Genomic DNA, 23988 nt, shown 5'->3' on the forward strand with positions numbered 1-23988 from the left:
GTACAATGACTTTGTGCAAATCTGATTGATCTCATGTACAAATTCGTACTCGAGTTGCCTTGTCGTGGATTGGTGTGACCGGCAACTGTTCCTGGCGCCAGCTGAGCGCCAGGTGATGACGGCTTTCGGGCGGCAGGAACTTCCCGGCGGCTCTGAAAGTCTCCTTGTAGCGTTGTCAGGAGGGAAATAAGGACACCACGAGTAGCGCGAGAGAAGAGCATCCCCGGGTCTTTCTCAGCGAGGCCAGAGATGGAAGCCGGGGAGGGGGTGGAGAGGACAAGGTTGGGTCTGCAATCAGCACATGGGGCAAGACAGGACTCCAGCAGACTTTCTAAGCGATTGGCTGATGGATATAAACGGTGCATATATATATTCCGTACACGAAGCACACCTGGGCACTAAACCTGCTCCGGGCCACTGCCGGACCGTGTTGTTTTCTCACCGACTCGCCTGATGGTAGTGAGCCCGTCAGTTTAGAAGGATGTGCAGGGCATGACGACGACTTCGAACTTGCTATTTCCTGCCTAACGCGGCTTCTTTCTTCTGCTACCTGCAGATGGATGTCTTGCTTGTGGTGTGATCACAAAATTCAGGCCCCATTGGCGTCGAATCATTGGAGACTCCCTAAGCGCCAGAGGAGGCGGCGCCGCCTTGACCCCCTTTCGACCTTGTCTGGCGCGAACAAACTACCAGCGTTACGCGCCGGCCATGTTTCAGCCTGGTTACACGCGAACTTGTGTCAACCAGACGCAGCTCACATGGCTCAGGCTGGCTTCATGATGCTGGTGAGCAGCAACAATCACCTGGCTCTTCCGGCTAGCTCTGCATCTCCTATTCGGTAAGGCCTGACCTTCACGAAGCCACCGGCGCATCTCGAGGCCGACCGTCTGATGTTCTATACCCCGTTCGACTCTCCGCATCTGGTCTTATTGGGATTTCCATCTCCGGGCAAGTCTTCACACCAATAAAATCGAAGATTAAAGCCGAATCGGCACACGCGCCCACAGACGCAGGGATGAGCTGCCAGCCTCCCTTTCCTCATTACTATCACCTTTTAGGGAAGAAGTAGAGGTGTGCTGGTTTCATCTTTGCTGCAGTCTGGACAAATGATCTCTATCACCTGGGCGCTTGAGAGTCTTCCACTGTCGTGTATTCACAGTCAGTCAATGGCTGGCGAGAAGGCCACTGTTAAAGTCTGTCCTCTTCCCCGCTGCTGCGTCAAGTCTTCTGCTTTCGCCACTTGCGATATGAACTCGATAGTGAAGTTTCTCTGGTCCTTTTGATATTCATTGAAGATATTGTTCACATCCTGCCACCTAGAAGCTCTACTCCCCCGTCTTTCTTGTTCCCAAAACCTATCGCCAGCATGTCAGCCACCAGTGGTCTGAGTGCCCCTTCCCCAGAAGATGATCTTCCACCTTCTTCCTACGACGGAAGCCACCTCCCATGGAAGACATTTCGTCAACAGGTCCTTGCACAACATCGCATCAGAGTGCTGGAATCTGCGCCCAAAGAAAAGCTGCCTACAGAGCTCCTGGGGACGATCGAATCTGAGCTAGTCAACGCCGTCAAATATGAACCGCAGAAGGAGCAATTCCGCGATCAGGTCATCAACGGTCGAGGATTTGGACCCTCGCCGCTCTTCCCTCCCAATCTGCTACCACCTATCGATGACGAACCCCGCCTGGCTCGCTGCATGGTCCCCGCTTTCAGCAGAGAGGCCCTTCCCGAGCGTGCTATCAATCAGATAGGGCCGCTCTACGAACTGAGCGTCCCCCGCAGTGGCCTAGGGTGTGGATTTGCTGCCTCAGCCCTCACAGGTGAGGAGCTAGCTGTCCTGCCTTCGTGGCTGGTGACGACAGGGACTATTGTCCACTTTGACACAGGGTATATCTCGCCTGGAGCTGCACTCTATTGCCCCTTTCTGGTCTTTGAACGCACATGGGGCAACAAAGAGAATCGCCTCGAAGCTGCCAACAATCAATGTGCTATCGGCGGTGCATGGTGTGTCAGGGCTCTTCAGATGCTGTATGCCAAAGCCTGGAAAGGAGAGATGATGCCAGAATTACCCATCGCCTTCTCATGTTCGATCGACAACACATTTGCAGTTCTGAACATGCACTGGATTGATCACGGCCAAGTATATTGCATGTCACCACTTTGCAAGTTTGATCTCAGCAAAGACGACCACTTCAGCAGTTTCCTCGTCTGGATTGATTCCATCGGTAAATGGGGTGTCTCTCATTTGCTTCCTGTCGTCAAATCCGCTCTGGAGCGTTTGCGTGCAAAAGAAGACACACCACCACCAACCCCGCGGGCAGCCAGGCTGACTCTCGACACAGCATGTCCGAATGACTTGCTGATCAGATCCCTGAAGCAGACCTTTGAAAACATTCCCTGGCGCTTCGAGGATGATGAGTTCACACCCGTCAGCAGTAGCACTGCCAGCTGGGGCAGCCCAATGGTCACTGACCTAACATTTGCAAACCTCAACTATCCATCTGTCCCCGCCGCTAGACCACACGGAGGCACGCCAACTTCTGCTGTCCAGAGAAAACAATTCATCGCAAACTGGTCGCAATATCCAAGCCCTCCACCAGCATACACACAGAATAGTGAGCTGGTGTGGCAGAAACGCCTCAACCACGCCATGGATGAGATCCACGACCTGCAACGTCAAATCCAAGTCCTGAGGAACGATTTCAGTACATCCACCACATCCTGTCAGAGCGAGCTGTCTGACGTAAAGTCAACGATGACCTCTGTCCTTCGAAAGGAAAACCTTACTCTGCGGAACAGATCGCTTTCTCTCGGCGTGCAGGAGACTTGGTCGATGCAAAACTTTCCACGGAGTCCCCTCGTCAACGAAGTTCTTCCAGAATTCGTGGTCGACAAGACTTCGATACCTCCACGAAATAGGACCTTTCACCCTCCACCGTCCCCAAAGCTCCTCCCCCAAAGTCTCCAATCTCACGGGCCTCCCTCGCCTGGCCTCCCATCCCCCGGTATGCCCTCACCCACCTTCTCGATCTACAGTGAGACCACCAACATCGTCACCATCCCGCCTGCCCCGCCCCGGTCGGCGTCTTTGTTCAAATTTGCAACTCTTATGGTATCAGGACATATGGCCAGCATGTTCATCCCCAACATACTATTGCGGGTCTTCGTCTTGGGTTGCATCACCGACGTGTGCATCCTGGCCTTTGCCAGCCCTCACCTGCCCAGCTCTGCGGAGTATCTTCTGTCATTCTTGAGATCGCGTTGATGGTTGTATGTGCATTTGTACATCATGAACTGCTCGCAATGCTTTCCTTTTCTTTCTTTCCTTTGTACTTTCAGCGGAGGTGTTTTGGCGGTAGCCCCGGGCAGGATAGGCGTATCATGCATTATATTTCATATTTAGGAGGACTCCTCAGGGACTAAAAGCGGATACTGGAGGAATTACCCAGAAATTGTTTGGAGCGTCTCAATTGATGCCACCAAAATGGAAGTCCCGCGGACTGGGTTTCGGCCCTCTAGGTCAAGTAGGCACAGGGATATCTCTCGATTAGGAGAGCACAGGATTCTACACAATGTACAATAGCGACCGTGGCTGATTGGTAGCAGCCGTGAAGGACTTCCTTGAGTAATGAAAGAAAAATTTCTCGACATGAAGCCTTATTTAACTGCCTCTCCTTTCTCTCGAGATCATGGGGTAGGCGGTGGAGTAAATCACTCGAGGGCCCTTGTTGGAGTCAGGACTGGCGCATAGATACCTAAAGGGCGGGTTTTCGCTCATGGTCCAGCGCGTACATGGGGATTAGCAGGCCTAGGGATGGTACAGACCTAATAATGGCGCCAATTGCATGCATTGTCCTGATCAGCAACAACCTATCCTAGTTCTTCCTTAGTTGTCTTGGGGCCCAAGGGTCGCTCGGTCTCCGAGCGAACTAATAGCTGTTGTAGCTATTTCCGAGTATTTGGAGCAGAATTTCTCCACTCACATTTGCTCATGTCCACTCCTTTCCTGTAGGACTTTTCTCATGCTGCAGGCTCGTCCCCGTCCTCATTGCCATTGCCATTGCCATTGCCCTTGCTCTCTCCAGCCTGATTCTCGTCCGCCATGGTCTCAAAATCCCACTCGATCTCGTCCAGCAACGCGCGGAATGCGGTACTATTCTGCAGCATTTCCCGGCAGCGGGCCCAGCACTCGTCCAAGTCGCCGTGGGCCCCGGTGTCCAGACTGAGGACCTCGCCCGGGAAGACATGGCCAGCGAGGCCAGCGAGGAATCGGGGTCCATCGCACAAGATCAACAGGCGGTGCTGCTGCTGGCCGGGGTCGCAGAAGGCCGGCAATTCGCGCGGCTCGCCCTCGATGACGAGGCACGGCCGGACGTTGCCGCTGCTGTCGTAGTTGTTGCTGCTGCTGTTGCTGCCGTCGTCGCCGGTGAGCAGCTGTAGCGCCTCTATTTGCCCCTCCGGCGGCGCGGCGGACTGGCGCGTGAGACCCATGAAGTAGAAGCCGTATTCGTGTGCGATTTGCTGGCCGATCTCGTGCGCAAAGGACCCGGGGAGACCTGTGTGGGACGAAATAGTTAGATTATATCAAGTATGAGCCGTAGATCGATCTATACACCCCCGAGTGCAGGGGTATACAACCCAGCCTTGCTGTGGAAGGAAATAGATCGCTGCAGGGCTACAGATGGAGTCAGGAACCTACCAACGATGAAGATGAGCAAAGGATATCTGCTTTCTGAACCTGATTCGGCCATTTTTGTTTGCTCTCTTGTTTGAGGAAGAAGGGCTTCCGATTCGGTTTGCTTTGATTTGGTTGATTTTGGTGGACTATTACACAATGCTGGCTGCGTATGCGTGCGCAAATCCCTTTGTATTTGATGAGCAGAGAGGTCTAGACAAAGAGTAGATCGAGAGCGACCAGGAGGAAATGATTTCAAGAACGGAAAACGTTTGCTGGGATGAATGGACCTACTGGATGAATGAATCTATGAATGAGAACAATCACCTTGCTGGGGCGGCTGGGGCGCGTTCACGAGAGGGCGCCGCCGCAGCAAAAAGAGCGGTTTGAATATGGTGGATCGTTCTTCATCTACAGGCGTATACGCCTCCCTGTATACCGCTGCCCCGACGACGGCGACGGCGACGACGACGACTTCACACGAGTGGACGGGGAGGACTGGTTGGGATAAAGGGTCGAAATCGACAGCCTTGCCATGCATGCCTATTGTGAGGCTACCCTTTGTGAAACTGCAGATATTCCATTCAAGGATCACAAGGACTGCATGTTTATACGTCTGGGCTGAGCCTAAGTCATCCCCAACACCTAACCGTTATCAGTCGCACATCAAATAGATGTGCTTCTATATCGAGAGGATTCGCCTCCTCATCAGTATTCTTTGTCCCTCCCTCCGCTAAACATGATGTCAGTGGTAACCATTGTCGAATGCAATATCCAGCAAAGCATGAGGACAAGATCAAGGAGACAGGACGTCGCAAGGGACACAAAGACCATTTATGTTAAAGACCTAACCCACGCCCGGCCCTGGGTTTCCCAGCCATCAATGAAGAAAATGGACGAGCAGCAAAGGTCATGCAGCACACTTACATAACTGTGGCAGCCTCGACGGGATACGTGGCGAAGCATTCGACCTCCCAGTGGCGCATAACATGGATTGCACACCCTGGACGACGGATTGAGCGAGAAGTTGCCCACGGCAGCCTGCCAGCCTGTCATTGAAGGCAAGGCTGTATAAATGGCCATCAATTCAGCCGGACCAGGCGGCAAAAGTAACTATTTGGCGGAGCACTAGCTAAAGGAGGACAGAAAAAGGCTGAAGCATTATGCGGAACAAACATTGAGGATTCTGATTAGGGGTGAGTCTATAGTACCTTTTCGCTAACAAGCGATTGCGGGAAGACAGTGAGTATATCGTTGACATGGACGATCCTGTCAAAAGATACACGAGAACATACCGAGAGCGATTTACCAGGCGAGAACGTCATTGAAATAGTATCTTGCATGATTGGCAGATAGATACACTCACAACTTGCATATTCGTTATGCCTTGGGCCACGTTGGGTTATCGGAAGAGACAGAACGAGCATGGAGCGTCGAAGAAGGACGTGGCAGAAACGACATACGTTGGTCGTCCAGGCACTCATGCTGCGGTTTCCCTCCGGAAGGAATAGGATCAACAGGATCACAGGGCCTTAGATTCCGAACGTACAGTGTTATAGCAATACTCTATGCTCTGAGGCTCTCGCTTACAGACCACGAAGCGCGAGAAATTCGGGCGGAAATGACTTCTTTCCATGTACGAAACGCGGATAATGACACGATGAACAGGGTCAGAAGCTTCCTCGCCCGTGGCCAACTCCTTCCAATGCAGTCAGCAAAGGCCTACCGTCCAAATCCTCATTTAGATAGCTATTTCCGGTAGGCTCAGACTCACAAGGGCTGGCACAGGGATATAGCGGTGGCAAGGTCGGCTCAACGAATACTATGTGCGTACTGGGGACCCGCATAGCCAGGCTGCATTGACACCACGGGCGTATGACAGGGAGGATAACCACTCTAGATCCCTATGAAGAAATCAAGTCTCTCGCCCGTAGCTCTGTTGGAATTCAGGTACTATATACCTCGATCGTACGCCATGGCTTGCGTGCCCATGGGGCTCGGAAGTCGCGGGCGAGCATTCCGAGCACAAGCGGCTCGGGTCAATCTACTCGGTACGGAGTCGAACAAAGCGGTAATGGGCCCGTCGATTGGCACTTGCCCCTCGAGCCAACTCTGGAGTAAATGGGTATAGTCTGACACGATAACAGCAAGGAAGCCGCCATGTTAGAGTAGCTCATAGTCAAGAATAAACATAGGGATGTCACTGTGTCTAAGAGCAGATAGAACACCCCTTGTAAGTGATGACAGTCTCATAACCAATGATTAATCACTTCCACATTACTACTGTAGTTCCCACCCTCTCCTTCGTCACACATGTACCACTTTTTCCGGAGGTCTGCCCGCCCCCTAACGGTCGGTGCAATATGCGGATATCAATAGGATGGCCGCTGGGGCCATCGAGGCTCCATCACGTGACGAGGCTGCGTTGTTCAGGGGGAGGACTCCATTTCCATCTATTTTCCTCCCTCTGCGAGCCAAACTTCAAATGCCATGTTAGTATCCATCACAGAGTCGAAGCCCAGCATCTTCCTCTGGTAGTTGACATCGGCCCAACCCCACCGGGACGGCTTTTCCCAGTCCACTTGGCCGAGTTCTCTATCCCGAGCTTCTTGTTCTGGACCGTCATGCATGTGAACTGTGCAACCTTCAGCGTCAAGCTCTACACAACCAACCCCGGAGCCAAGATCGGTCAAGATCCTGACATACCGGTGTGAACTTACACATGTGTCGATTAGCCACAGCCCCTTTCACCTGGACCGTGGTTCGCTTCTTCCGGAGCGACTCAAAAAGTCGGAGAATAGAGTTTATGAACGGTCCTTTTTCCTGGTCTGGGATTCTATCGCTGGCTTGGAGGCGCCCCAGCAGAAGCCCCAGCACTAAGCCGTCCTCTACGGCCATTGCAGCTCCCTGTGCCTGGTACGGGAGGCTTGGATGGGAAGCATCTCCAATGATCACGACGTTGTCTTTGACCCAAGTTCGGAGCTCTGTGCGGTTTCACAAGTGTCAGGAACCTTGACAGAGTAGACAAGGGCTCGGAGTGGAATGTCTGCAATACGTGCCTTCGTGATGACACAACTTCCACTTCAAGACACTGTTATGGCAGGATATGATCTTGGAAAGCCTGGGTCAACATCAGTACAAATCAGATGGTTGAACGCAGGGAGCCACCAACACTGGATCCCAGCCTTGAAATGTCATGCGCATCTCATCAATATCGCCAGCTCCTGTTCTGGATCCGGCGGGCAGATTATCAGGGCGACTGCTCCCGTCAGCAAATGGATTCAACGTGCCAGACTTCACACTAACATGAGAACAAGGTTGAAAGCGGTGCCATTCTTGACCGGATAAAAAACGCAGTGCCGGTCCGGTCCTATCCAGTTGTACGTGCACCGTGAGTTCATGAGTTCGTCCACTCGAGGGTCCTGAAGTGCTTCAAGTTGGGCTCTAGAAAACGTTCCGCGGTATGCGAGGTCTCCGGTAGGCACTGGTGGGGACGGTTGTCCCAGGACTATGTCTCGGGTAGCAGACCAGAGACCTTTGAGGAGCAATTGTTAACATCTATGTCACAATTCCTGGTGTGATCACTTACCATCTGCCCCAACTATCACGTCGGCCTCGATAATTTCACCTGTTTGAAGAACCACATGTGGATTCTCGGTAGATACTTTGATCTCGACCGCTTCAGCATTTAGTCGAAGCTTACCCCCCAAGCGCAGCACCTCATCCAGAAGGACGCTATGATAATCTGCCCGGTGGATCACACTGCATGCAAGTCAGTACTGTTTCCTCGCCCGTTAAGTCGAGTTGAACTCACAACCATGGCCCTTTGAAGTCCTTCATCATCTTCTCGCCGCCTATCCTGCTGCAGAGGATCTTGCCATCTTTGTAGCGCTTAAGGTGGTTTGCGTTCACTTGAATAGCTCCGGCGTCGCGGATCTTTTGCTCGAGGCCAAAATGCCGAAGGACACTTGCTGCATTTGGTGGAATCTGGATGCCAGCTCCGACCTGGATGAGAGGTTGTATTAGAGGTGTAGGAAGGGTAGAGTACTGTCGATCGACGTACAGGCGATATTTCGGGTGCCTTTTCCAGAATTGTCACTTCACATCCCCCACGCAGACACGATATGGCGGCAGCCAAGCCTCCTATCACTTTATCAGCGACGTGTCAAGGTCGGCACGATGGTCTTACCAATGCCGGCTCCCACCACCACAACCTTGAACGGCTGCTGAGTCTGCCTGGAGAGTCAGCTTATTCCAGGGTTATGATGGCTCGGAGACCACGCACGGTGAAGGAGTCTCCAGCCATTCTTTGGGAGATATATACTAAGTTTCAGAGGGCAATGGTAGTAGGTGCAGATAGTAGAGAGTCAAAGTGAGGTTGTCTCTCTCTAAAGCAACGAGGCATGGCGGTGATATACTTCTCCCATGAGGCCCACTTGGGGCAATGGACTAAAGGACCAAGCTTCGTGCCCGCGTCAATCATTGGAATTCCTCCGCTCTCCACCATGGATAGCTGGGGTGTGGATAGTGAGCCGAAGTGGTCCTTGGCAGGTGGTGGTTGGTGTGGGGACCGTCATACGGCCACCAGCTTGTCTTCGGAACACTATCATCAGCTTCCGACCTCCTGTGCCCTTTCTCGGTATGCGCCAACATGCCATAGCATCATTTGCATTTGGCAAGAGCGGCGTCACTGTGGCAGTTGCGACTGGATGCCAACTTGGTGGCAAGCATCATCATCGGGACAGGCTCCATGCATCCCGGCTTCGGCCTCAAATTTCTATTTCCGCGCCTGTCACCCTCTTGTTCTTGTTCCATTAGTGGCTGAGTATATATCTTTCAGATATGGGATACTTATCAATTCCTCGTTTGTGACATGCCGAACACGCCTGCACTTGGATAGAGGTCCTTGAGTGCTCGGGGAGCATCCAATATCATAAAGGCTATTGTGGAGCTCTGACACAGTGAACTTTGGTTTCCGCAGCGAGGTCTGGATGGATACAAGAGCTGACTCGTGCCACAAGATGTTTCAACTCCAGTATTCATCATAGATGCCGAGCCTGCCGGTGCCACCAGCGTTTTGTTGCTCGGTCGATATGGCATCCCTTCGATTGTCACACCTCGTCATCGAGGTGCAGCGGATACGCCGAGGCCGCGGATCTTCAACCAGCGTGCGATGGAGGTGCTGCGCGCGCGAATTGAAGTATTCTGAAGTCAACCATTAACAACATGTGGTCTCGAAAGGGGCCACTTGGGAGATCCATAACGTGCCTACCAGTCCGAGAGAGCTCCTTGCCAATCAATCTCATGAAGTCTTTCCGTTCCTTGAATTCGGGCCCCTTTTCTGCCGAAATGAACTTCCTCGCTAGCCGTGCCAAAGTACCTGTTCAACGGCCACTGGTTCTTCCCTCCATCCCGTTCGGCTTTGAACAAGAGCGGCAAAACCATTCTAAGTTGAAGAATGGTAGTCGCATGGACACCTGGGGGTAGGACGGCGTTCGTGCATTAAAGCCGGATGCCGGGGCACCCCAACAACCCCTCGATCCGCGAGAACTTGTCGGGATTGAATATTGCGGACTTCCAACTTTGATCCTTCAGGTCCATGATGTGGTGTAGGCCGGCACATGCCGCCTACTTGTTCTATTGCAGGTCATGTTGGGACATGATTCAGTTCGCCATCATTATAAAAGCCTGTCTTCGTTGGCAAGCTGTAACCCGTATTCATCACGGACCATTCCCACCATAGCCCATCGAGACATGGCCGTGTGGCTAGCCTACCCATCAGTGGCCGGGCTGATATTACTCTGCTCTGCTGTTGTGTTCATTATATACCAGAGACTCAGACCAGGGCTACGATCCATCCCCGGACCTTTTGTGGCATCTTTCACGGATCTCTGGCGCTTGCTAGCCGTATACAATGGCAGGTTCGAGGTCGTCTCGCAGGGCCTGCATGACAAGTATGGCGACTTGGTTCGAATAGGTCCCAGATGTGTCAGTGTGGGAGATCCACGGGAAATCAGGCAGATCTATGGCATATCGAGGTTATTCCAGAAGGTGAGAGGGCGGTCCCCAAAGATCGAGACTTGGTTTTTTGGTTTCTCGGTCCAGCGGAATAACAGAAAGAGCTCAACAGTCAGAGTTTTACAGAGTGGCGCAACCTCTTGTTAATGGCAAACGCGTCGCCACAATCTTCATGATGACCGACGAGGACCAGCACAAGACGGCAAAGCGACCGATTGCCCATGCATACGCCATGACAAGCTTGCTGGACTACGAGCCGTTCGTGGACAGCACTTCGCGGACGCTGGTCGAGCGACTGGCGGCCCTATACGCCGATACGGACAAGGTCTGCGACTTTGGCGAATGGCTCCAGTGGTACGCATTCGATGTTATTGGCGAAATGACCTTCAGCAGCAGGTTCGGCTTCCTTGAACAGGGTCGCGACGTTGGCAACATCATCAAGACGTTGAACAAATCTGGAGCTTACACTGCCATCGTCGGGCAGATGCCTTGGTTAGATTACCTGCTGGCCAAAAACCGGGTATGGGGAGGCGCCTTCTCGAAGGACAGGCAGGGAGTCTCCAACTTTGTCTTGCAATTATTGAAGCCCCGGATTGAGGAGGCAGATAGGGTTCGGCGTGGCGAAAGCGGCGGCAGCGATGGCGAGAAGGTCCAGTCTCAGGCTCCGCAGGATTTCAAGGACCGGACCGACTTCACGGCCAAGTTCATCTCGGCCTTTGTCAAGTATCATGGCTTGATACCACAATCACAGTTGCTAGGCTGGTCACTCAGCAACATCAACGCGGGATCAGACACAACTGCAATCACTCTACGCGCCATCTTCTGTGAGTTGATTGACATATGGAAATCCTTGCGGATTGCTGATATCAGAAACCTCTGTCCCCTCCAGACTTTCTGCTCCTCAACCCTCCCGCCATGTCTCAACTGATGGCAGAGCTGGAGTCGGCCAACCTGTCGCCGCTTCCGCAATGGCGCGAGACAAGCAACCTTCCTTACCTGGGTGCCGTCATCAAGGAAGCCTTGCGACTGCACACGCCGGTGGGCCTGATGCTCGAGCGGGTGGTCCCCAACGGCGGAGCCACTATCTGCGGCCACTTCTTCCCCGCAGGCACCATCGTCGGCTGCAACCCAGCCGTCATTCACAGGGACAAGCGCGTCTACGGCCGGCGATACGCGGTCGACGAGTATCGTCCGGAGCGTTGGCTGGAGGCCGACGAGGAAGAAAAGGCAGAGATGGAGAGGTGCTTCATGGCCTTTGGCAGCGGGAAGAGGACCTGCATCGGGAAGAACATCAGTCTGCTCGAAGTGTATAAGCTGGTGCCGCTTCTGTTGAAGCGCTTCAAGGTGAGTGTTTTGTCTAGTAGTTGCCCTCTTTTTTTTCCTGCCAGCCGAATCCTCGGGGCTCGGCGAGCATTTGCTGACCGAACATCGTTATTGAGTTCCGACTTGTGGATCCCGACAAGTTGACAATCTGGAACGCATTCTTCGTCCATCAGAAGGGCCTGGAGGTTTATATTGAGACAGCCTAATGTTATTTATGGCGAAACAAGAGCTGCGATAGATACGAGGTACACTGTGGTCGGTGGTATGGCGGCGCTGACTAGCAACAAAAACCATGAATAACGATACCACAGCCATCTGGCCGCGCTGTGTGGGCCAGGGTATATCAATTTCTTCTCGCTCATCCTCGTGCCGCCGGCCTCGGCGGTCCCCAGACATACATGGTATGCGGCCCATTCTCCTGGACCGTGACCTCGGTCTCGCAGTTGACCAGGTCTCCATCTGCATAATGCTCCAGCTCGAAGCCGGACTCGTCGTACCAATAGTCAAAGATCTGACTGCCCAGGACGTGCCTGCCGACCCCCCACGACAGCTTATAGCCCTTGGACTCGAGGTAATTGTGGCCCAGCTGCTGGATGTCGTAGTCGTGCACCTCGAAGGCGCTGTGGGCGACATCGGGCTTCTCGTCGGGACTCCGCGTCGGCTTGATGTAGAACGAGTGGTGGTCCGTGTACTCGAGGCCGCGGTCGATGTGGAAGAAGGAGACGGCCTCGTTGCCGCCGATGGTCACTTTGTCGCTGAACGCCAGCGCCAGGTGGCCCGTGTACCAGTCCACCATGTCCTGGTACATGCCCGGCGGGTAGCTGACGCCGTAGTGGCCCCATTTGTGCACGGGCGCCGGCCGCCCCCTCTGGAACCGCTGGAACTTGCCCACCCGCCGCTTCTCGTCCTCGTAGTTGACCACCAGCTTCTGCAGGTTCTTGTCCTCCGCGGGTCTTTCGCTGGGTTTCTCCTCGCGGATCCCGTGAACCAGGTGCACCAGGTGTCCGACCGGGTCCTTCAGCGTGACGATGCTCCCTCCCCCAGGCGCGTCTAACTTGCTGATCGCCGACGCGCCCGGGATGGTTTTGGTTGCCCGTTCGAGCTCCGCCTCCGACTCGACCAGGTACGCGGCGCCGCCGAATCGGGGCCCCTTCTCGTCGTCGGCGCGCCGTGCCACGTAGCAGTACGGGTCCGGTCCGTAGCCCTTGAAGAAGATGACCTCGTCGCCGCGCTGCTCCGCGATCTCAAATCCAAAGTCGAGCAGGAACTTGGACGCCTTGTGCACGTCGCGGTGGTAGTACGTCACGAAGGCCGTCCTGACCAGCCGGATGCGTTGGTCGTCCGAGGTGATCGGCATTGTTTATCGTTGTTGCTGTTGCTGCTGCTGGGACTTTTCTGGTGGACAAATTTCTCGATATTCTTTCTCACAGAATCCAGCTCTCTGGAGGTGGTTCTTCCAGAAGAGCCTCTAACGGGAATTCTCCTTCAAAGATATAACAACTTCACAACCACCCCGTCTTACAACTTAGAGACCATCAATAAGTTGCGTAATTTGTCAGCCTTGTCAAGTCCCCTCGAGGACGTTGCAGGAGAGTATAGCTGTCTAAAAAGAGAGGGGGCGTTGAACGCGGAAGCCATCTCACTACTGTAAGACGGAAGCAATACCGCGGCCGTTCCTCGTATTGCAGTATGATATTATAGTAAAGTGGGCTACTAGGCTTCCGACCCTGACCACCACCGGCCGGAACAGCCACGGCATATCCGGCCCAGTGTTTGCTCCATTGAGTCTATCCAGCCTTTTTCTGGTGAGCTTTGCTGACTTGCCTAGGTAGGTATGTACCCCACGGGGGAGTTGCGTCGCAAGTAGGTGGTGCGTGTATTCCGGCGCCAATGGGTAAAAGACGGCAATTGACGTTGCCGCGTAAATGCCGGGATCATCTTTCGGGGTTGGGTAAAGACGATGCTATTGAAGCCACGTGAAGCTACACAACTCCAACCTCAGTGGCGAGTCGATACACGGTCATCCCATTTCGAGGACCAAGGATCAAGGCTTCAATTCTTTTTCTTTCCAGTCAACTAGCTCCAGGTGCCAGGTCCGTCCATACAGCCAGTCTATAGCAGGATTCGACTCCTGAGGGATTCGATTCAAGGGTGTTCACTGGAATCGATTCCTATTCGACTCCTACGCTTGTCCCGAAGAACCAGCGCCACATCCGACGACAAGCAGCATCAAACAGCCCACTTCACTTCTCTTATGTAACTCACCACTCAACCGCCCCCAACCTCGTTCATAACTCCTCCATCCAGCTTCAACACCTCTCCATTCACATAACCACATTTTGTCAGGAAAATAACCCCCATGGCCATCTCCTCGTCGGTGCCCGACCGTCCGGCAGGTACCTCATGGCCCTTATCCTTGACCTTTTCGTCAGGCATATGAGCCTTATTCCGCTCATCCGACTCTTTCATAGTCATTTCCGAGGGGAAGTACCCCGGGGCGATACTGTTAACTCGAACACCGGTCTTTGCAAATTCCTTGGACATCATCCGTGACAAGTGTGCTGTGGCTGCTTTTGCCGCATTATATGCGAAATGGCTTTGAGAGTGTCTCATCAAGCCAGACATGCTAGAGATGACAATGACGCTTGCATCGAGCTTGCGAGGTGCACGTTGGAGAAGAGGCAGAAAAACGACCACCGAGAAAAACACGCTAATGACGTTGGTGTTATAGGTCGCTTTCCACTCCTCGACTTGTTCTTGCCACAGGTTCTCTTTCATCTGCTTGGCGTCGCTGGTGTCGGGGTATCCCTTAGGGCCAGAGACGCCCGCAGCCGCAATTACAAGAGAGAGGTATTCTTCCTTGGATTCCAGCTCGTCGTTTAGCTTCTCTAGCGATTCTTTGTCCGTCACGTCGCAGGGTCCAATGGGAATGATCTGGCCATTTAGGGATGTGTTGGATGACTGTGGGTTGTGTGTGCGTGCGGCATTCTCGAGAACTTCCTGCCTCCTTCCGGTGATATAAACTTTGGCACCTATGGCAAGATCTGGTCAGCGAGCTGGACCATACTGTAATCTTTCGTTGTGGTCACCTACCGTTTGCTGCTAGAGCCTGGGCGGCCATGAGACCGATGCCAGTTCCTGGTCAGGCCTGGTCAGTCTCCGTATAACAATCTTCAAATCATGACTTCAGCCTTTCCTCACCTCCACCTGTAATCAGACAGACATGGCCCTCAAGCGAGAAGAGATTGGAGATATGTAATTGGTCTGTTGAAGCCATCTCGAAATGCAAAACACGTTGCAAGCGGAAATCTGGGATCTGTGGCACAAGTATAGGAGTATGTGATCAAATTCAGCTACAAGAATTCTGGAAATGATATTCAGGAACTTGATTCTGGGGATCAAAGTTGAGAAATTGCACAGACAAAGACTGATGGCGAGGGCGTCGGGGCCTCTGAATCTCCATGACGGGTTGTGACGTCACTCGACCCCTGCCAAGCCATAGCCCATTCGACAGTCACCTCCAAGTGCCCTTCGCCCCCTATCGCCCTTTCAGCCTCGCCAAATGCCCCTCGCCGGGTTGCGAGCAGTACTCGGTACTGTTGGAACACACCTTGATAGGCGATATCTGAATGTCGGGACGTTCTGCAAATCCGCAGAGCAGGTAGTCTCTACGCTCGACAAAAAATACAGTATGTTTAGAGCAGACGATAGAACCAACTGCGTCAAATTCGAGATGACATTTTCTCCCGCTCTTGTTAGATGTCTTGTGGAAGGGTATAGCTCGGATCTCATGAAGTACCTTACTGCCAAAGATCTCGTAGATCTGCATATCAGCCTTGTACATGCCGCCACTCAGATGGTCGTGTCCTCGCGGGTCCGCTCGAGTATCGATGTTCGGTGTCTGTGGAGGACAGCAATTTCGCATTCAAAGTTTGCCTTTCCTCCGCCTGTTCTGTGTCTGGAATTCATTCATCATCCTCCTACCCTCCGCTTCAAAACCCTCCGCCTCAAAAGGTGGGCCAAATTCCCACACACCAGCCTCGATTGCTTCTCGCAGTGGAACCTGTTCCCACATGGTAAACAGCTTCTTCTGAGTACGCAAGGCACGTGGCCCGTTCATCAATAGCCTGCCAACCCATTCTTCCACAGCTCTGTCCAACTGATCAGCTGGAACGACTCTGTTAACCAGGCCCCAAGATTCCGCTTCCTGCGCTGAGATCGTATCACCCAGGAAGAGAAGCCTCCGGGCCCTCGCGGCGCCAATCTGCGCAGGCAGCATTGCCGCTTCGATGGTGCTGGGCACGCCTCGCTGGACCTCAGGCATTCCGAAGCGGGCGTCCGAAGTAGCAATGCGCAAGTCGGCTGAAGCCATCACGACCATCCCACCACCCAAGGCATGCCCATTGACACGAGCAACCACGGGCATGGGCAAATCCCGAAGGGCTTTGCATGCCAGATGGAGCTTGTTGATGAATGTCCGTCCTGCTTCAGCGTTGGGAAAGTCCTTCATCTCTGAGATGTCGGCGCCACCGATAAACGCCTGCTGGCCAACAGAACAGGGTCCTCCAGTCACAATTACGCAACGCAGGTCTGACCTTTGAGCAAGCGGAGGGACTGAAGAGAGAAAGGCATCGAGGACAGTCGTATTCAGGCTATTGAGCTTCTTCGGATTTGAGACGGTCACTGTTGCGATCGTGCCGTTTGAACGCTGAGAGAACGAGATTGCAACTGGCAGCACCTCGCCATCAGTTGAGCCTGGCATTTTGTCCTACAGAATGAGGGCAAGATGGTTCAAAACAGCTTCAGGGACTCAGCCCAGAGACAGAGCTCAGGTAAATGCAAGAGACTGCTGCACCGCAAAAGGCGTGTTCTGTACATAGCAACCTTGAGTAGGTAGGGAGATAGAGGAGCGGACATACATCGGAGAAACCATGCCAAGTATAGGTGGAGCTCATTCTACGTCCTCGGCTCTATGAGGAGGCGATGGGGAAAACCAAAGGAGAATCTCGTCCGAACAAATAGTAATACTGCATGAAGACGCCTACTTCATCTGTCCCGCTGGCAGGACCTGTTGCTTTGGTTCAGTATCCTGCCCCCCTGCTATCTGCTTCTGGAAATGTCTGTTCCCCAAAAAACGTCCCGTCTGCCTCCAAAACTGTCATGTTATTGGGGCTCAACTTTTAGTCTTCGTCCCCTTTTGCTCCTCTCTCCCGTGATAGTCCTCATTTCTCTATTTCAGCTCAGAGGCATTTTCTAGTCGTAGATATTTCTCCTTCACATTTGAGGTTTGGAAAGACATGGCCATTACCCTAGGATCTTTCTCAGGATCGCCCTGAAACACCGACGGATATAGAGCGTAATGCCATCATGCGAAGGGTAGGCCCGGGAGGGTTGGAACCAGCAAATTTTGATGTCATGTGGCCAAAATCCAACAGTCGTTGACCTGAAATCAGAAGAGTACGTTGCCTTCGGCCAATATGTCGACCGAAGTGCCTCGGACAACTTGGGCCAAGTTTCGTTCTCTGTTCGAGGGCCACCCCGGACCGTCGCTCACTTTTCGCAGCTTCTGGGAGCCAAATGACGGATTTGGTCATCGATGGAATTTCCTGAGTGGAAATCTGATGTATCAAACATCATAGCATCTTGGTCGATCAGGCTGCTAGGGCCAAGGCAGCCATAGCCCGGACACCAGCCTCGGTCTTGTGACCTCCGATGAAGCCACTTGCATGAACAAAGACTGCGCCGTTTTCAACAGCGTCACCTAGGAGAGCATCTAGCTCCTCGTCTCTCACGCCACGCCACGGTTCTGGTAAGCTTTTTCGATTTTCAAAGCTTGAGAAGTCTTTGCTGACAGCCTGGATTCTCCATTTGGACCCGGGCTCCTCTTTTTCGGGATATATCACGTAGAGAATCTTTTGGTCTGCAGGCAGTTTGTCTTCATCTTCGATATTGTACAGATGCTCCTTCCAAGGTATACCGGCGCGTGGCAAGACAATCAGTTGACCAGAAGGATGTTCTTGGCTGCGCGACTGAAATGCCTCTTTGACAATGGCCCGTGCAGGAAGCCAGGCAGTGGCAGCGCCATGGAGTTTGCGCAAGAAAGCGGTACCCATGAGGGTTGAAGCCTGAGTGAATCTGTAGTCCTCCTCAGCCTGAGGCTGATCTTCAGTAGACCGTGAGGGCGCACCCAGTGTCAAAGGGTCTTCATGGTTCAAGTCATTGACCAAACTTGCAAGTGTTATTCCACTGTCCTTGAACTTCTGCTCGATGCCTGCCTGTTCCAGCTGCGAACCATCATACTTTGAAATTCCGTTGTCATTAGCATCGACCGCCTCAATGAAGTCGTCGTACAGTTTACGGTAAAGCAGGTCCACGTCGGGGTGGTCGATTGGGAGTTTGATATGTTGAGCAATAATGGCTTTGCCAAAATGCATGTAGACTAGCCCAGCAGAGGAGAGTTTTGTCTTGTGGTCGGGGAAGGCAGTTGCGAAGGAACGTTGATGGTGGTCATAGCGATTCTTGGAGGCGTCATACTCACCACCGACATCGACGACAGTGTGACAGGTCTCTAAGAGCGTGGGATCTCGAGTGCGTACAAGGGCAGCAGAGGCATACTCGGGAAGAAGACGCAGCATGTAGACTGCAAGGGCTTCATCCGCATGGAAGTGACCATTGTGGGTGCCAATGATGAGGGGATCGGGCTTGATTCGCTTCGTCGCTGTTTCGGCAGCCATCCTGATCATCCTGCGTAGCATACACAATTCAGGAGTGGGTAGAGGGAGAGGTTCACGTCAGTTTTCTTTAGAAGCTGCCAAATGCTTGAACAACATTTTTTGTTCGATCGCAGTCAAAAATCTGGGGGAACGGTGATCCGGATTATTGTTCCACCGAGGTCCGTGTCAAATTATCCGAACAGGTTGCGATGGCGATGGCGCTTGCTTCGCTGCAAGGCGACGATCTGGCCTTAACTCGTAGGTGTCCCATTTACTCTGCTACCAACGGCGCTTCAATGAACGCTGCTCTGCTCGCATACCATTGTCTCAGGAAGCCCATGTATCAAGTTCTCTTCTCTCATCACATGGATGGTCTGAGGCGGGGATCAACGGAGCCCGACCCTAACTGTGTTGGGTGTTACCGCCACAGCCACTCTGCCCGGAATCCAGATCGCAGTGGGGGTCCATTAGTTAATAGAATACACCAACTACGAGGACAACTACCACTGTGAATCTTGCGGTGAGGGAGAACTGCTCGAACGACGGTCTGGCTTGTAGCAATAAAATCTCAAGACTGCAGAGCTATTTGGCCCTTTCAAGATACAAACAAGCAGGGTGAAAAAGAACTTGACCAAAGATCCACCAGAGCCTGTTTCCAGCTGTCCACTGTCCACTGTCCTCTGTTCTCCCTTGCCCTAGCACCTGACGTGGCTCGCTCAACTCACAGTCTTCTTCGAATCTTGCTTGGGTGCGGTGCGTCCTTGCCTGGCCCTGCTTCCCTGCAATCAATCCCGCGTTGGTGCACGCGACATCCTCTTTCCACCTCTACTTCTTTTACTCGCCCTACATTCTCTTCACAGTAAATCTCTCAAACCCACCTGCGCTCCCTAGCCATCACCAAGACCAAAACAAAATCTGGTCTTTGTCGCCATCGGAATGACATGTGAAAGTTCGGACATCGACTCAACCACGAATCCCTCAAAACCTGTCTAGCAGAACGAGTAACGCCCCCAAAGGCACCATAGCAACCCACCGACCGATCAACAATCATTAGACGCAGTCTATGCTACTGAAAGCGCCGCCGCGTCAATACCTGCACGTCGACTCCTGGTTCTGAACGCCAAACCCCTCGTCGCATCTCATCCCCGCCAGCCGACCGAATGTTCTTCCGCGCCCTTTCCGCCCTTCTCTTCCTCACGCTCATTATCGTATTAATACCTCTCACTTTTGACGTTGGCGGACGCGACGCCGGTCTCGCCTTCTCCCTCTCTATCGCATCCTTCTACTTCTGCCTGTCATTGCTTCGAATCTCGACACCGGATGGACCAGGTTTTAGGAGGACCATAGTAAACATCCTGCGGGCACTACAATTGCTCGTGCTGCCAATCTTGTGCATCTGGGCTCTCGGAAGATTCTCAGTCGATGCAGACAATAGCTCGGGCTGGGTCGAGAGAACGTTCCGTACAAGCAAGGATTTTCTCAAACCTAGCCCATCGCTTTGGCTGGCTGTTTTTGGAAGAGAAGGCCTGTTGGAGAATGTGACCCTCGGCGGATGGGATGTCATATTGCGGTGGTCGTCGCCCATTTTTCAGCTTCTCGAGGGCTTCTGCAGTCTGTTGGTCATACAAGCCATCGGGCAGTTCTCTCGATGGCTGGTCAACAGAAGTGAATGGAGCGATGCATGGCTTCTTGCCCTGCTTGCTGCCTCGGCGGGCGTCGTGTCAAGTTCAGTCTATTTCCTCTGGCGAGTTCTGCAGTTCCCGGACATCTCAAACCTCGACTCGACTCTCATTGGCATTGCCATTGCATCGGCTATCTTTCTTTGCGCCTATGGAGTGGTCTCTGGTCGCGGCACAGCAACTGAATCATCTCTCCTTTTCGCTTACATTGTCTTGTGCATATATCAAATCTTCACAGACTACAAGCCCAACGTTCCCCATTCAGAAGCTGGTATGGCAAGCTCGGCACCAGATTTTCCACCATTTCCACCGATCATCATGTCCTCTTACACGGCCCTCATGGCCGCACTGTCGTCTCTTCCAGGTGCCCTCGTCAACGCACTGGACTTCGTCGCAGCGGCTTTCAAAGCTGTCACACCATCGGTGCTAATCTCTCTTGGTTATCGACTCTTTGTCTTTTATTCCTCCACTCGCATCATTCCAGCGATCAACGAAAGTGGTGCCACCGGTTTAAGTATGGAGCCGTCTCTCGAAGATTCCAACGCGGCGAACCAATTCCTCGCTTTTCTATCCTGGTTTTCACCCAGCATTCTCATCGCGGTCTACACGAGCCTTCTCATGCAGCACTTTGCCACAACCATGGGTGGCTATGCACCCGGTCTTACGGAAACCATTGGTGCTTGGTGGAGTGGCAACGGCCAACCAGTGACAAACGGCAATCTATGGAAATGGGTCAATTTGGTAGGAACCATGTCCCTCTACGCTATCGAGTTGTGGTTGGGCAAAGAAGACGACATGAATGGTGATCACTGGAAGGTTGACTGAACAAGGGAAGAGGAGATTTCGATCAAAATTGCAAAATTCCTCGCCGGAACCAGTATGCGAAGATGGCTGCGAAGTTCCGAGGACCGCTGTGACAGTCTTACTTAAAGGCGAATCTAGCAAGAAGCCGGTGCATCTGCAAGATATTCAGGAGCCAGGCTGCAGCTGCGACAACCGGTTCACCCGCGTCACTACCAAATGCAAGCGAATGGACATGTCGATAGCAGACCGCAAATGCCAGATGCTTTGGCCAGGTCGTTGGGCTTCTGAGGGAAAGGGACAAGAGAGGAAAAGGGGGAAAGGCTTGTTTGCAAAACGATATGAAGTTGCCGTGGAGAGGGTCTTCCAACTAGGAGCTTTTGAGATTGCGGATCACACAGTGCGCTTCAGCACTTTCAAAGCAGGATGGGCTTTCAGCGCATGGAGGAAGCATTAGAGGGTCTTGAGGGAGGAAGGGGATTTGCAAGGTCAAACAGAAGCTGGAGAAAGAATAAGGTCCAAGGAAATTTTGTCAAAGGAGATTCTGGCCGAAGGACAGGGGGATATCTCCCGCTCTGGGCTGAGTGAGATGCCTCATGTTGGAATGGGAGACAGAACGCAGAATGGGCGATTGGATGATGGTTGGACGATTGAGAATAGTGATAGCGATTCATTCCCCTGGCGTAATCTACCCTACAAACCGTATCAATAAAGCCATGAGACCCGATCTTGTCGAGACAGTGGCCAGTCAAGTCGCGGGATACAGACCACCAGCCCACGTTTCGCCATCCGGTACTTCTATATATCTAAATAGAGTATCCTACGCTCGTCATCACACCAACCCGTGATAGATGAATATAAGAAGCATCTCGAGAGAGAGGGAGGAATTGTCGAAAGTCAAATTCTGATCTAGTATTTCTCAAATGAGAACTAGGCTGAGAATGAGACTGAGATTGAGAATGAAAATATTGCTCAAGGCCAACCTACACCCTTGCCTGCCCATTATTGCTTCAACATCACGACCCGGACAAAAGGACCCAGGAGAGGAAGGAGATGGAGAGGGGGGAGGGAGAAGTTTTGCACTGACCTGGCCCAATCGCACTTCGAATGTCCTAGTTTTTCAAGGATACATACATGCACGCTTGTGCAAGGAAGAGAAAGAAAAAGAGACAGGCGTTCAAGATTCGTGGAATTTGACTAAAAAGCTCCATAAAAAGGAATACACGAGGAATTGTGCTAGGAACTCGTATCCTCCCGTCCTTACATGTCGATACCTAAGAACGTAGTCTTTCAGTATCCTGATAGTGTTGTTTTGGTTGTGGTTTGTGGTTTGTGGTTTTCTTTTTTTGCTTGCTTTCAAAAGATGCCTTTCGGGGAATTTTCTCTCAGCCGCCCAGCCTCCATGGCCAATTACAAAAGAGGAAGATACCGTACATAGACTTGGAAATGGGTGACTGGCCGTCGGGATCCGCAGTCAAAGTAAGCCGTACACGTACACAAAGGAGCAAAGAATCCCGGTGATGTCAGGTTCCGTAAGGACTGTCGAGGACTTTATGTTGGCGTTGTGCTTCGCCTTGTTGACTGCCACACCAGAATCAAGTGGTTGTTTTCTCGTACTCAGTGTACCAAGCGATGATGAGAGCTGTAATCTGATCCTGGCGGGTTGATTAATCGATCGGCAGAGTGAGTGGCGCCGATACCTTCTGGTCCATCCACACAGCCCGTATTGACATTGGTATGGTTAACATCTGTTGCTTTCCACAAAGCCTTCTCGCCGTGTCGCGCTGATTATTCACCTCCGAGGCAGCGCAACAAAGTGTTTGTGCTCAACCACGTTCATCACACCATTTTCACGCGAAAATATGATGCGCCCCTGCAGGTCATCTCCGGATAGGAATTCCTGCCTTCTGGACCGGTGGACTGACACTTCCCTCCAACATGTTCCCGGTGCCCTGTTGCTCAGAGGATTGATTACCATCATGTTCATCCATGCTCGCACTTCGTGCCAGAAAACTACTCTCCTTAACCGGGCTCCTGCTTGCCGCCGCGCCGGGCAAACCGCCGCCGGGGATTCCGTTGATACTGCCCCGATGAATGCCGCCTGGTCCTCCACCGCCAACTGGGGGCAGTTGTGTTGGGCCCGAGCTGTCTGGAGAAGTGGCAAGGGAGCCGGGGGTTCCTGGGGCAATAGAGTCGGAGCGTGAAAGAGTATGATTGAGCGGAGACATGTGCGGGATCTCCTCGGCCTTGGGGTGTTCGGTACCGATTGTGGTGACGCCCGTGTCTGAGGCCTTGCCAGCTTTGGAAAGTGCGTAGTCACCAGAGTCGAAGTACTTGCGTTCCTGCAGATAGGTCTAGTCAGAATCTTGTTGTTTCGTTTAAGGGAAAGGAGCCCCCGGCCACAGGATGGGTTACCTTCAACTTGTTCTGCAAAAGGTCTTTTTTGTTTGGGAGTTTGCCATAGAGTCTGAACAAACGTTGCTCGTCTGCCGACAGTTTCTAACAGAAGATGTACTTGGTCAGTCCTCGTCGTCTCTTAGGATTTGGATCGAGTGCGCTGTGCCCTACGCTAATGTCAATCTTGTTTTTCTGATGTGGATTCATGTTTGCGAGCCCTTCTTGCAGGTATTGATCCTCAAATTCTGGCTTGCGGAGGACGTTGACAGCGGATTAATTGTATCTGGTGGAAGGGAGCAACCCCTGCCGAAGCAAGTGCCAACAGGAAGGTGCAATCGATCAGACCTTGTGGTATCTTTGTCGAGAAGGACTCTGTAGGAGG

General features: G+C 52.6%; 10 protein-coding genes across 10 annotated transcripts; 3 read left to right on the forward strand and 7 right to left on the reverse strand.

Moving 5' to 3' along the window:
- Positions 1 to 1366: 1366 nt before the first annotated feature.
- Z520_02738 (uncharacterized protein) lies at positions 1367 to 3265 on the forward strand (the record flags this gene model as incomplete). Its single annotated transcript, XM_016773251.1, has 1 exon — positions 1367 to 3265. One exon carries the CDS (start codon positions 1367 to 1369, stop codon positions 3263 to 3265), a length of 1899 nt encoding a protein of 632 aa, XP_016635308.1.
- Positions 3266 to 4020: 755 nt separating this feature from the next.
- Positions 4021 to 4751, reverse strand: Z520_02739 (uncharacterized protein; the record flags this gene model as incomplete). Its single annotated transcript, XM_016773252.1, has 2 exons — positions 4021 to 4556; positions 4700 to 4751. The coding sequence occupies 2 exons, from the start codon at positions 4749 to 4751 to the stop codon at positions 4021 to 4023; spliced, it is 588 nt and encodes a 195-aa protein (XP_016635309.1).
- A 2377-nt stretch (positions 4752 to 7128) lies between these two features.
- Z520_02740 (uncharacterized protein) lies at positions 7129 to 8981 on the reverse strand (the record flags this gene model as incomplete). Its single annotated transcript, XM_016773253.1, has 9 exons — positions 7129 to 7310; positions 7396 to 7657; positions 7850 to 7934; positions 7982 to 8210; positions 8265 to 8437; positions 8490 to 8680; positions 8739 to 8818; positions 8865 to 8907; positions 8961 to 8981. 9 exons carry the CDS (start codon positions 8979 to 8981, stop codon positions 7129 to 7131), a joined length of 1266 nt encoding a protein of 421 aa, XP_016635310.1.
- A 1887-nt stretch (positions 8982 to 10868) lies between these two features.
- Z520_02741 (uncharacterized protein) lies at positions 10869 to 12114 on the forward strand (the record flags this gene model as incomplete). The annotated part of the gene is made up of 3 exons (XM_016773254.1): positions 10869 to 11517; positions 11583 to 12037; positions 12082 to 12114. 3 exons carry the CDS (start codon positions 10869 to 10871, stop codon positions 12112 to 12114), a joined length of 1137 nt encoding a protein of 378 aa, XP_016635311.1.
- Positions 12115 to 12374: 260 nt separating this feature from the next.
- On the reverse strand, positions 12375 to 13373 carry Z520_02742 (uncharacterized protein; the record flags this gene model as incomplete). Its single annotated transcript, XM_016773255.1, has 1 exon — positions 12375 to 13373. The coding sequence occupies one exon, from the start codon at positions 13371 to 13373 to the stop codon at positions 12375 to 12377; it is 999 nt and encodes a 332-aa protein (XP_016635312.1).
- Positions 13374 to 14284: 911 nt separating this feature from the next.
- Positions 14285 to 15293, reverse strand: Z520_02743 (uncharacterized protein; the record flags this gene model as incomplete). Its single annotated transcript, XM_016773256.1, has 3 exons — positions 14285 to 15048; positions 15110 to 15154; positions 15218 to 15293. The coding sequence occupies 3 exons, from the start codon at positions 15291 to 15293 to the stop codon at positions 14285 to 14287; spliced, it is 885 nt and encodes a 294-aa protein (XP_016635313.1).
- A 648-nt stretch (positions 15294 to 15941) lies between these two features.
- Positions 15942 to 16778, reverse strand: Z520_02744 (uncharacterized protein; the record flags this gene model as incomplete). The annotated part of the gene is made up of 1 exon (XM_016773257.1): positions 15942 to 16778. The coding sequence occupies one exon, from the start codon at positions 16776 to 16778 to the stop codon at positions 15942 to 15944; it is 837 nt and encodes a 278-aa protein (XP_016635314.1).
- Positions 16779 to 17667: 889 nt separating this feature from the next.
- On the reverse strand, positions 17668 to 18750 carry Z520_02745 (uncharacterized protein; the record flags this gene model as incomplete). The annotated part of the gene is made up of 1 exon (XM_016773258.1): positions 17668 to 18750. The coding sequence occupies one exon, from the start codon at positions 18748 to 18750 to the stop codon at positions 17668 to 17670; it is 1083 nt and encodes a 360-aa protein (XP_016635315.1).
- A 1139-nt stretch (positions 18751 to 19889) lies between these two features.
- Positions 19890 to 21233, forward strand: Z520_02746 (uncharacterized protein; the record flags this gene model as incomplete). Its single annotated transcript, XM_016773259.1, has 1 exon — positions 19890 to 21233. One exon carries the CDS (start codon positions 19890 to 19892, stop codon positions 21231 to 21233), a length of 1344 nt encoding a protein of 447 aa, XP_016635316.1.
- Positions 21234 to 23089: 1856 nt separating this feature from the next.
- Positions 23090 to 23813, reverse strand: Z520_02747 (uncharacterized protein; the record flags this gene model as incomplete). The annotated part of the gene is made up of 3 exons (XM_016773260.1): positions 23090 to 23551; positions 23625 to 23708; positions 23778 to 23813. 3 exons carry the CDS (start codon positions 23811 to 23813, stop codon positions 23090 to 23092), a joined length of 582 nt encoding a protein of 193 aa, XP_016635317.1.
- Positions 23814 to 23988: the final 175 nt, after the last annotated feature.

This window comes from Fonsecaea multimorphosa, assembly GCF_000836435.1.
Source record: "Fonsecaea multimorphosa CBS 102226 unplaced genomic scaffold supercont1.4, whole genome shotgun sequence".
Classification (NCBI taxonomy): Eukaryota; Fungi; Ascomycota; class Eurotiomycetes; order Chaetothyriales; family Herpotrichiellaceae; genus Fonsecaea; species Fonsecaea multimorphosa.